General features: G+C 49.8%; 1 protein-coding gene across 2 annotated transcripts; it reads left to right on the forward strand.

Moving 5' to 3' along the window:
- The first annotated feature begins 218 nt into the window (after positions 1-218).
- LOC144172942 (endothelin-converting enzyme-like 1) lies at positions 219-10,808 on the forward strand. 2 transcript variants are annotated; one of them, XM_077701534.1, is made up of 5 exons: positions 219-403; positions 616-1,569; positions 4,588-5,105; positions 7,338-7,620; positions 10,151-10,808. In XM_077701534.1, exons 2-5 carry the CDS (start codon positions 652-654, stop codon positions 10,448-10,450), a joined length of 2,019 nt encoding a protein of 672 aa, XP_077557660.1. In that variant the 5' UTR covers positions 219-403; positions 616-651; the 3' UTR covers positions 10,451-10,808. The 2 variants fall into 2 exon arrangements, with proteins under 2 accessions (XP_077557660.1, XP_077557661.1); XM_077701535.1 differs by having other exon boundaries at positions 221-274.
- Positions 10,809-12,556: the final 1,748 nt, after the last annotated feature.

The raw sequence follows: 12,556 nt of genomic DNA on the forward strand, positions 1-12,556 counted from the left end.
TTGCGGCTTGCAGGGCTTGTTTGCGCAGTCCTTGCAGTGGTGCGGAAGGTGCGAGCCAGTTTTATTCTTTATCTACAACTGGTGTTCTCTTATCCGGTCGTTCTAAACGAGTCTTTCCAAACGAGTCTTTCTTGTGATTAAACGGATGTGACTGCGCATGTGCGCGTAAGGGTATTAGGTGCGTAGGCTTTTTTCCAATAAATTAGTTGTGAGGCTGCGCCTGTCTTGTTGTCCTTCTTCGTCCGTCCCGTCCATTTGCGCAGTTTTTTTCCCTGTAACTATGCAACACCAACTAGCCCAACAATATGCTTTACTAAGTTCCGGAAAGAGTTGAGGCGCCTGGAATTTGCACGAGACGATTCTTTAAATCAATCCATAAGATGTGTTTATCCGAACAAATGCGGTCGGTACATCTGTTTAAATCTGCACGCCAATATCAGCGAATCCGTGATGCCTTAAATATTTTCTCTTGGATTGATAGAAATTGAACTGATATTGCATCCTACAGCACGATCTAACCACCTTAGTTGTGTTTATTTGTATATAATGGCTTAAAATCGGGTGTCTTCAAGGGAAGCAGTGTCCCGCTCACTTTTCACGTTGTACCAGTCGCAGGCGGTGGAAGCCCCTCCGGTTCACCCGGCTGTGGCTATGGACGAAGGAAACGTGGAAAGAGGCACAGCAGCAGCTTGGAGACGGCGAAACATCTGCGTTGCGGCTTTCGGGGTCTGTGCGGCGTGTTTTGCAGTTCTGGTGAGCGCGGTGGCATTTGTTCTGCTGCATAATGACAATAATGATAAGGCAGGGGAAGCGACGACTGTGGCTCCTGACAAGTTCCCCAGTGTTCCCGAGATGCTCATGGCCTTTATGAACCCCGACGCTAATCCGTGTGAGAATTTCTACAGCTTCGCGTGTGGCAGCTACAACAATACATTGGGCCAGACGCTCAGGCAAATCCAGAATGACGTGTACGTCAAACTGATCGTGACGCTGCTCGCCGTCGACGTTCCAGCCGGCCACCAGAGCGCCGCGCAGAAGGCCGCCGCGCTCTTCAAGACCTGCCTGGGCGGCATCGACGACACGGCCGCGTTGACGGGCTTCCTGACCTCCGTAGGCCTCACAGCCAGTTCCTACAGGCAGGCGGACGCCCTCGACAAGATCCTGCTGCTATTCTTCAAGTACGGCATAAACACGCTGCTCGGGTTCAGTCTCGACGAAGCACGGGTGGCCTCGATGAAGCGTCTGATTTCGATTACCGTGAACACAGAGAAACTGCGGTCGTTGCTGGCGGGAGGAAACGTAACGGTGAACTACTACCTGGTGCACCTCGAAGCGTTCGGGCTTCCTCCGTACGAGCAGGAAATAATCGATTTGCTGACACGGCTCATCGTTGCGGAAAATAACGCCCGTATACTTCTTTTACAAAGTATTCAGAAGGGACTTCGCGGTTTTACTTTCACGACGGTGCGAGAATTGGATGTACTGACACCTAGACTCCCAGCGAGTCGCTGGAGCCTCCTAGTTTCCAGCCACTCCGGCGGTGTCTATGGTGAAGATGACGTACTACTGGTAAGTATGAGCGCATCCTGAGAGCAACAGTGTTCAGTCAGCCGTTTAAATTTGAAGCGCGTGTCTTTCAACTAACAAAAAGAATAGAGGCGAAAATGCAAGCCCATGTGAACTTGCGTGTACAAGCACGGTTTTATTCTGCTGTTTTGTCGAGTTATGATACCCCAGTTTCCTCTAGTTATGGTTTCTTTTGTCTTGCCGTACTCGATGGTGATAGCAATTTTGCATAAAGCTTCCAATCTTAAGTGAGCTTGGTGTGCCCCACTTTTATGTGCGAAGCCCTTAACGGGCTCGGACTGTCGGCGTCTCCTGTCGTCGTATTCTCACCTGGTCACGGTACTGAAACACCGGAACACTCGTTTTCCAACGCCTCGCGCTACAACGTAACGCGTACTAAAATTGTACGATGGATAAAACCGGCTCAAAATAAACTAGCACGATTCTAAGATTTGTGTAACGCTCACTAGCTGCCCGCTTCAGCAACTGTCAAGCACAAGCAGAAGCTATACCTTGTGTTACACTCGAGCACCCACCGGCTCTTGACGCTAGGCCTGGTCGGGGGCGGTGGGTCGAAGCAAGAAAAGGCATACTCGCCTGGTGCCGGGGCCTCGTTGATCACCGAGGACGAGCCCCCAGCAGGAGGTGGTCTCTTAGCCTTCAACCCAGCGTCCGGGCTAATTGTGACTCATGCGGCATATTCGCCCCTGGGGAGCCTGGGGAAACATTACTGCGTTGTTGTTGCCCTAGCAACGCCACCGCCATGTTGGCCTTGAAGGCGTTATAATTGTCATGGCAACAATGCGAGGACCCGCAGCTTGCATGGGGGAAAGGTAACGCTCTCCCCTCTCATGCCGCTTGGATTCCTTCCCCCCTCCCCGTGTCCCCCCCATTCCCACCCGGCAACCGCCGCCGCAACCCCGCTGCCTCCAACGGGCAAGCCTCGCTCCGACGGCACGAAGCCACGCCGCTTGAGCAGTAACGACGCCAGCTCGAATATCACTTGAACACTTTATTCGCGTTACGTGCGCGAACGCGATGTGCGGCGAGAAACACCGATGACCAATACAACTCAGACAAGGTTGTCTGTCTTCAAGCACAACACACGCACGACACAAGTCCTACCCTTCAGCTCAGCTTCACGTACGGCATATGAACGACGTTCTCACCTTTCTCACGTTCGCACTCAAAGAGTCTTCACGTTACGATTCATCCTGGTGTTCTTGGCGTCCCTTTTGCAGCACCGCAATGTCCGAGGGAGCACATACGAGAAATCGCCCACTACATGAGACGCGCGTCGGCCTCGCTGCTCGCCGTGCGGAAGCAGCTAGTGCGCGGTGACCATCATCGCGCATGCGCGCCCTCAGTCGCGCCGGAGAGAAGCGGAATGAAAAAAAAAAGAAATGAGAGGAGGAGTGTTTCCCCAGTGCCACTGCCTCTAGGCGCGCAATAATATAACCGAAACCAGAAAAAGTAGCATTGGCCTGCCCCCAGGGCGAGTAGCGGGCGTTGCACTGCGCTCGCGTTGACTTTTGCAACTACTCAAAACTGGGGAAGATGGGAAATGTAAATTGCTTAAATCTGGTCCAACGCAAGAGAGGGCGCCACCGCCTCAGCAAGCGCGATTGCTTCTCTCACTGCCGCTTCTCCGGCGCCCAATCAGCGCGCGCCGTGTGGCAAGAGAGCGAGACTTACAATCTTTGAATACACTGATACAGTGCATGCTTCGCCTCTCCTCAGCTGTCCCGTTAGCGGAGATGCCCGGGGTTTTTCTCTTGCTACTAGCGGGTAACATTTTGTGTTTAACTTAATAAAAAGAAGTCCCGCTACTTAGCAAGTAACCTTAAGTCTCGATTTTCGTGGTAATTGGAAGTATTGTAGTTTTTTGACAGTCTACCGCGGTATTTATATCGCAAAATGTTGCAAGACATAACCATTGCCAGACGCGATTTCAAGCGCAAGAGGCATCCTAATGTCAGGGGGTATGGTGCTTACCGATGTCAGAGTTCATGAAATTTTGGGGGCCGGGCGAAAACAGGTTTTCCTGATGTTATTTTTTTAGAAAATATATAAAGAAATTGGAAAACGATGATTCCGCGTAGATTTACAGAAACTCGAGACGCTTTTTAGGGCGGAATCCTTAGATGTGACATCAAAATCGAAATAGACCATAGTTGCTGGGCACTGCACGAATGGATCCAAATTACGGCCACTGTAAAAAAAATACCGAAATAAAATATACCTAATATATATTTGCATTCGAATGGGATTTGTTACATGCTGGCATATGCCAGCATGTAAAAAGAAATATCCGGATGCGTGCCGCATGACACGTGAGCGTGACGGCACCGCAAACACGAAACAGATACATAAAAGAACCTTCGATAATCCCTGACTATTTCATGCAAATCACTTAAAATGCTGAGGTGCCCTATGATTTTTTCCTGTAACAGTGAATGGGTTTTTATTGTTACAAGCTGCATCACTAGATTCCCAGCCGAGCTTCCGCTTTCAAAATCTGCGCTCGAATTCACGTCAAGGCATTGATTTCAGAAAGTGCTTCCCTCCCTGCAAATTGGTCGCATTAGAAGAAATATATTGCGGAGAAGGTTTGTCTTTTTTTAATGTTATCCTGATTTACAAAACGACGAAAAACCTGTTTTTAAAGGTTTTGTTTTGTTTTTCAACAACTCGCATCTCTAATCGCACTGAAATGTGGTATTCTGTACAACTCCATGGCGGTGTTTGGTGTTGGCCAGATTTGCTGGAACAGCGTTCCATACCTGGAAAAGTGGGGCACGCAATTTGAAAAAAAAAACGCCTGCTTAGAGGCATAGGATGGGGCAAAATGCTGCACTTGCGAGATAATCCTGAATGCGCACGAGAGCATTTTTCATCAACGGTGTCTGCACTGTCGCGCGTTGTTTGCGGAAAGAGTACTTTGAAAAAGCGCTCTCACGGCGAACAGCAAACAATTCATTTGGAAGCGGTATTTCTAATAGTGCCGTGTTTCGACCGCAGGTCAATCACGAAGCCCTGAGGTACTTTGACCGGCTGTACGGGGATCTCAAAGAAGAGGACTTAAGTCTCCTCACAGCGTGGGAGCTGCTCCTTGTCATAGTGCCCCTGACTAACGCGAAAGTGCCTCGAAGCTTTTACACTGTTCAAGACATCTTGGCAAAGTGCCTGCGGGCGTCCATGCAGGCCATGGAAGTTCCTCTGCTCTCATGGCACCTCTTCAAGGAGGTGCCCCGGACCACTGTGGGTGCTTCGCGTGCCATGACACAGTGCATCAAGGATACCATACTAAACGAAATCGAGGATTCCGACTGGCTGGATGGCGGCACGAAGTCGACAGCTATGGATAAGGTCAACACCATGGGGCTGCACGTCGGCTACCCCAAGTACTTCGAGTCCCACAGGGACATTGATGACGTGTACAGCTCCTACCCAGACGTCGGCAGCAGCTTCCTGACGCCGTGGCTCACCGCGATAGGAAAAACCATTGAGTGGCAGATCAACAACCACACCAGCTTCAGGTGATGACTTCTCGTCAGCGTGAATTTCTGGACGAGTATTCTTTTCGTTGCTGATAAATGGCCAAGAGCGTAACAGTTTTACTGAATGTTGTGATCGATCGTTATAAAAGACTCTGGAAGAAACTTTGATGCGCCAGTAACGTTTGCAGGCATGTAAATTTAATTTCGCATCGGAAAATTCAATATAGTACATGAGAAATCTTTTAAGTACCGGGTGCGCGAGGTATTTGAGAACACCTTTCCTTATCGCCATAGACACCAGCAGCCTCATCATGTATTATAGGCGTGCGGATTCTTGTTCGCCGACCCTTTATCATTCATGCTGCGGAGCTTCTACAAAGACGGAAGAGTGCAAGTTGAAGCAGGAAATGAAACGTCAAGCAGTCCTTGTCGCCCTGGCCGCGCACAACAGCAACTTGGAAATTGCCACCTTTCTGCAAGCAGCGAAATGTTTCGTTTACAAAGTGCAGACAGAACTTATGTGTTGTGGCGGTGACGTGGCATCTGTGGCGAAAAGGAAAAGGCACAGTCAGCGGTCAGACATCGTCAAACTCCTTAATTTATGCGGCGGTGGTGTTATCCGTTGTCCGCAATGAGGGTGACGTCAGGCCGCAACATTTTTTTGCTGGATTCCGCATTAATGCTGCCGCTTACGTGGATGTACTTGCCACCGTTGTGAAGCCATGGACAGAGAGTGTTTCAAAATAAAGACCAGATGTCTTTAAGAAAGAATCAACTCCTGCCCGCATCACCTCCGTCACCGAATAGTGGCTGGCTGACAACTTCTGCGACCCTGTCACTCCCAACTTGCGGCCTCCTAGCTCTCGAGATTTAAATCCGCTCGACTATACTTTGTCTGGGGCGCTGCGAGAGAGAGGCCAACGAAGGACCACATAATGCAAAAAACTCGCTCAAGGCCGCCATTTCTCATTCAATGGCCAACACCTCTAAGGAGCACTTGATTCGTGCATGCAGCCATTTGCGGAGCCGAATCGAATCGCTTATTGCTGCCGATGGCGGATTCATTGAATAGTTATTGAAATAAAGCATAATAGAAGTACTTCATAAAGTTTGGTGAGAATATGTCCGATTTTGCTAGAGATATTCGGTTGCGCCTGACGCCAATGTCCTGTTCTCAAATACCTCGCGCACCCGGTATATGTGTTAGGCACACGTTTTGGGGAAAGAAATGCCCACTTATTAGTTGGGGCATTCCTTATGCGTGTCGGCACTGTGACATTTTGCTACAAGTCCGGTGGGCCAGACATGCGGGGATAAGGCTTTCCGCCATCCCCAGGGAGACGCGCAGGCGGTAGTTGTTTTTGTCCATCAAAAGTTTCATAGCTTTTACTCCGTTCGCTTTACAGCGTGCTGATAGCGCCTTTACTTGTCGCTTGGTTCCTTCACGTACATTCACTCACTCAGAAACGTTGCTATGTGAGTCGTGGGTACATTTCGCTTGGTGTTTCATTGCGTCTAGAGGTTAGGTATTCCCTGAGGCATGTACTGTTTGGTATCATCTATGTCGTATATACCTGCTGCTTCGGGGTCGTCTTCAAATATGCGTGACCCGGGTCACGGTTTCGGAACGCCTACGCGAGCTCACTCGAACAATGTCTTCAAAGATACCATTAATTAGTATTTACGCTTAGAGACATCAGAACTGGTTGCGCGCTAAGACATATGCATGCCATTTAATCTGTGTATTGCTTTCTAAGAGCAAGCGGGGGAGAAATCGAAAGTGAGCATTGTGACACCACAAGTTTCACGTGTGAAGTCAAATAACCATGATTGCTTAAAACATATTAATAGAAATTAGGTCATAATGGTAAGTGTAGTGACCTGTGGAACTACTTGGGAAATTTGGACTGCAGAGTCCTTGCGCTATTTTTGGTCCACAATGGGCGCGTTTACTGCTATTTTATTCAGTAGAGATACCAACTGAATCGAAACCAAAACTGGTATGAATTCCAATCTTGGACATCGTCCAATCGCGTCGTGATTACGACACGCGTCACTGCTGTTAGTTCTTGCGGCCGCCGCAAATGTCGCAGAGTATTTCTTCTTCTTTCAGCACTTATAAATTGAATACTGCTTCATCGACGGGATAAACAATGAAAAGTGTTTATTTATGCAAACAAAAACAGAATCTCGACAAATTCACTTCCGTGTCCCTTCAAATCTTTTTCACTGCAGCATTCAAGTGCACTGACGTGGCCTTGGTCTTCTCAGGTTCTCGGTGGTTGTGGCCAATGCCTATTACCACCCGACCTTGAACAAGGTCGTGATTCCCGCGATGGTTCTTCTGCCGCCCCTGTTCGTGTCCGAGAACTCGACGGCCCTGAGCTACGGTGGTCTGGGCGCCATCGTGGGTCACGAAATGACTCACGCCTTCGACGTGGACGGCAGCCATTGGGACGGACAGGGAAATCTGCGTGACTGGTGGACGCCGCAAGCACGAGTGGAGTACACGCAGCGGATGGCATGCCTGCGCCAGTCGCATGGGCTGGAAACGGTATGGAGCTCATTTGCTGTTTGGCTTGGTGGTTGCACACGAAACGAGTGTAAAGATTAAGGCGCAGGGATGTATAATGTGAAGTTCCAAAACCGGTGTGCTGCAACGCTATTGGTGCCACTCATTCCAATGATACCGATCACTCTGAAGAAATGCTAATGAGAACTGTTCCGTTCAGGCGAAGTGTAGACATTCCTTAACTCTTTCAGGTGGCGTTCGATGACAAGAAATATTCCATTCGGTGACAGGTATATAAATATTTACAGACTGGGAAGACATAGGTATGTGTGTAAATGGGTAGACAGGCTGGCAGAAAGGGAAGCAGGTAGATGGGTAGATAGGGGTGTGGGTGGGTATAGCGGGTGGGCAGGAAGGTGGCTGGTTGGCGGGCGGGTGGGTGTTTACTGTTTAGGCAGGCGTGTGGGCGAGTACGGAGCAGGAGCCTGCTCAGCTGCCACAAAACTGACACATTTTGGTATGAAGTGCCAATTGCCCTTTCTTGGCCATTAAAACGCTTGATGAGTTTGGATTAAGGGATTTGAAATTTCATCAGCATCATCATCAGAGGCCTATCTACGCCAACTGCAGGGCAAAGGCCTCTCCCGCAGATCTCCAATTATCCCGGTCCTGTGCTAACCGCTACCAATTTATCCCCGCAAACTTCTTGATCTCATCTCCCATCTAACTTTCTGTCGCCCCTGTTGCGACCGGGCGGGGGCACCCGATCCGACCTCGTGGCCTTCGACATACGAGTGGTAGCGTGTATGATGCGAGCGGCCAGCCGCTGTTGCAGCCGTGAAGAAGTCCAGAAGCAGTAGGCTAACGTAACTGTTTACTTCATAGCGAGAGGTGAGCCGAAGCCAAAAAAACATACAATGCCCCAACGGGCGAGGTTACAATACAGGACTCGAGTAGAGCGACCGCATGGATTCGCTGCTCAGACAGGAATGAATTTCAGCGCTTGGGCTGCTTCTATTTATACCCAAAAGCAGCAGCGGTCAAAACGCCTACAAGTAGCAACACGCCACGAACATCACAGACACACACAACGCTCTTTCCACAGTTCGTGAGTCATCGATGGCTTCGGCGCACGTGGAGTCCGAGAGAGGGGAGAGAGTGTCCTTAAAACATGCTGATACATGCCTCGCCGGGCCGGCAACCGTCGAAGTTTGAAGCGCGTTGAAAGCGAGGCGACTGGGCTGAGCATGTCGAGGCGTGACTCACCGACGTGCTGGCACCTGACGGCTGTCGGGCGCACGTCCGTGAAGAATGCCTGGGCGTGCCGCCAAATGTTGATCGCGCCGATAGCGAAGCGTCTGAGCCGGGCATGTCGAGACACGAAAGTATGATTCACCGACACGCGGGCGCCTGACGGCTGTGGCGCACGTGGTGGCTTCGCACGTGGCGGCTGATGCGGAAAAATACGGCGGCGTTGGCCGATTCGTAACACCCCCTGCCGTGATTGCCTCCCCTAGGGATCCACTCTGTTACCATTAATGACCAACGGTTATCTTGTCTTCGCATTAAATGCCCTGCCCACACCCATTTCTTCTTCTTAATTTTTACTCATATGTCCTTAACACGCGTTTGTTCCTTGACCCACTCCGCTCTATTCTTGTCCCGTAATGTTACACCTATCATCTTCCGTTCCATTGCTCGCTGAGTCGTCCTCAATTTAAGTAGAACCCTCCTAGTGAGCCTCCAAGTTTCTGCCGCGTGGGTGAGTAGCGGCAAGATGCATCTTTTATACACTTTCCTCTTCAGTGACTATGGTAGGCTGCCATTTATTATCTGAGAATGCCTGCCGAATGCCTCCACCCCATTCTTATCCTTTTAATTATCTCTGCCTCATGGTTGGGATCCGGGGTCACAACTTGGCCTAAGTAGACATATTCGCTTGCCACCTCCACTCCTCGCCACCCATCTCAAACCGCTGTGCTCTCCCGAAGTTATTGAGTATTACTTTAGTTTTCTGCATATATAATTTTCAAGCCCGTGGTTCTACTCTGCTTGTCCAATTCGGTAAGCATGCCTTGCAATTTGTCCCGCCGAGTTACTCAGCAAGGCAACGTCATCATCAAATCTGGGGTTAGTTTTTCTCCATTAACCCTTACACCCACCTGTTCTCAGTCCAATCTTCTTAGTACCTCTTGTAAACATGCTGTGAATAACATTGTTGAGATTGTCTCCTTGTCTGACGCCCTTCCTTATAGGTAATTTACTGCTATCCTTATATATAGATATCCTCTAGTATTCTAACGTAATGCTCGTCTACACCCTGATTCCGCAACGCCTGTGTGACCGTTTTGATTTGTAATTTATCGGCTATTTACTTCTCACTAAAAAAATCTGTCGGGAGCATCAAATTCGCCAGCGGGTTTTCTCAAAGAGGAAAACGAATAGATCTAGTAAGCCCGCGTCCCCATTTCAAGCTTGTGTCATACATTGGTATAAGGGAGAACGAATCCGGAAACATTTTCTTGTTTTTTCTTATTTGATGAACTGCGGCCGTGTCTCCACAAACGTGCAGGAGGAGCAGGATGGTGAGAACACGGCTGACTTCGCCGGCCTCGTGTCCGCCTACAATGCCTACTCAAGCCTAGCAAAGCAGGAGAAGGTGGAAGGTTTGGAGTTCAACGCGGAGCAGCTCTTCTTCATCGCCTCGTGCATCAAGTGGTGCGCCACGAGTAGCGTGAAGCAGGCTGGTTGGTACGCGACTTTCCAGGAACGCTGCAACGTTCCCCTGAAGAACATGGAGGCCTTCGCCCGAGCCTTCAGCTGTCCCGCGGGATCTCCCATGAATCCGACTTCTCGCTGCGCTTTTTGGTGAAGGACTTGACCAGCACCTTGGGAGATATTTGCTTCCAAAACGGGATAGAAGAACTTTCTCCCGAACGTGCGCGCTGGAAGACAAGGCGTTGTCCTGATTTGACACTGCGCCTGGGACTGTGTTTAAAAAAAAAATATGTTCAATTTCGCGTCTCCACAATAGTACTTCTCCACGAAATAGTTTTACCCTGTGAGTCTATCCTGCAAACCCAAGAAAATACGACATGAACTGCGAATGAAATCAGCGTCAATTTTTCCGCGCCTGTGGTAAATGTATAACACTTTATTTGTCATAACTGTCACGTTGAGGATGGCGCCCAAAAATCGTTTTCGAGGGTTTGTGCGATAGCGTATGCGTCCTATGCTATAATGTTTCGTAATAAAAATACTTCTTTTTACTAAAAGTCATTGTGGGCAGTGTATTCATCTCATGCTTATATCTAGTGGGAGTTCTTGAATGCTTATTGCTTCTCTGAGCATGCCCAAGACCCATCGGCGCGACTTTTGGCTGTTTACTACATTGCTAGCCTGACGAATCCTCACAGACAAGCGTTACAAACACATACAAAGGTCAGCTATTGAGGTCGCAATTGTCAGTAACATCATGCAATGGCGGACGTCAGTATACGCACGCTCTTACGGGCGTGTATACAACAACCGGGTTAACTTGGGGCGAGGAAAAACAAGTCACGCTGAAATCTCACCTGTTGTTGCATATCAGCGCGCCGCTACCCTGTTTGTGCGTGGCAGAAGTTGGTGCAGTACTTTTACGCTTTGCGGAAAGCCCGCCTTCCTCGAACGTGCTGGGAAAAGCACCCGCCGCGCAGACGCCGCCACATTGCAAAATACAAAACTGTTCGGCATCTATAGTTCATATCACAAGCTAGCTGCAGCGCAGTGGAGGCTACATTGTTACCAATAGTGGGCCCATTGAGGGCGCCTAATTCGCCGTGAAGGGGGTCCTGAAAGGACACTCCCTTCTCCCCTCTCGGCAAGTGGCACCGCAAGGCCCCGGCGCCTTTTGTCGCTTCCATCGCGGTGAGTTAGGCGCCCTGAGGGGGACAACAATGCAGCCTCCACAGTGCTGCAGCTAGCTTGTGCTATGAACTATAGAGACTTGAGCCTGCCAGCGGACGCCGAGATCTCCTCTCCCTGCTCTCTCAGACCGCCGGCTCTCACGAACCCGTGAAAGTGTGTTCGTGTGTGTCTGTACTCTTTTCGTGCAGTGTGGAAAGCACTAGGAAAACTGTTTGACCATTAGTGCTTCGGGCAATTAATAACGCGGATCCTCCGAGCGCACAATTATTCGATTGGCAGCATCGGATGCCGCCGTCGCTCTTTTCAAGTCATGCTGCGCGCTCGCCCGGAAGGGTATACTGTTCCTGTATCGACGTCGTCCATCTCTCGCCATGGAGTAAACAAGTTTTGCCTTCAGCGTTTTGTCATCAACACCAAGACAGCAACTTCTGCTAGCCGTCCGTCCACCACACTACCACTGCATGACAGAGGCGACGAAGCCCGGTTCGGGGACGCCTTCGCCAACGTAACAGGCGATCGTAGTTAACGCCCCCTTTTGTAGGTCCTGTTTGGGATAACCTGCGCTCGTGTACAAGCGTCTTTGGCCGCATTCAATACAACAGAGTTCTCCCTGGGAGGCCACTAAAGTAATCACAGGTTTGCCGTTATGGTCATTGTCATCATCATCATCAACAGCCTACTTAGGTCCGCTTCAGGGCGAAGGCCCCTCCTATGCACCTCCAGCGGACCCTGTCTTGCGCACACCCAGTCAATTCTTTGCCTCCAAATTTTCTTATTCCTTCTCTCCCTCCAGTTAGTGGCCTTTCTCTTCTTGTGCGATCCCTCAGTGTCCATGTTACCCTCGAGGGCCGCCTGTTTCCCGTTCGTCTCACTTGATAGCCAGCCCAATTAGTCCATATTGTTTTCTTAATTGGAGCCATGATATCTTCTCGAGTTTGCCCCTAAGTGATACCCCTATCATTATTCGCTCCATGGCCCGCTGGGCCGACGTTCGCTTTCCAGTCGTTTGGTAAGGCACCAAGTACCGCTTCGCACGTCATCACAGGAAGCACGCATTGACAGTATATAC

Source organism: Haemaphysalis longicornis, unplaced genomic scaffold (assembly GCF_048455015.1).
Source record: "Haemaphysalis longicornis isolate Haplotype H1 unplaced genomic scaffold, Haemaphysalis longicornis Haplotype H1 scaffold_278, whole genome shotgun sequence".
NCBI lineage: Eukaryota > Metazoa > Arthropoda > Arachnida > Ixodida > Ixodidae > Haemaphysalis > Haemaphysalis longicornis.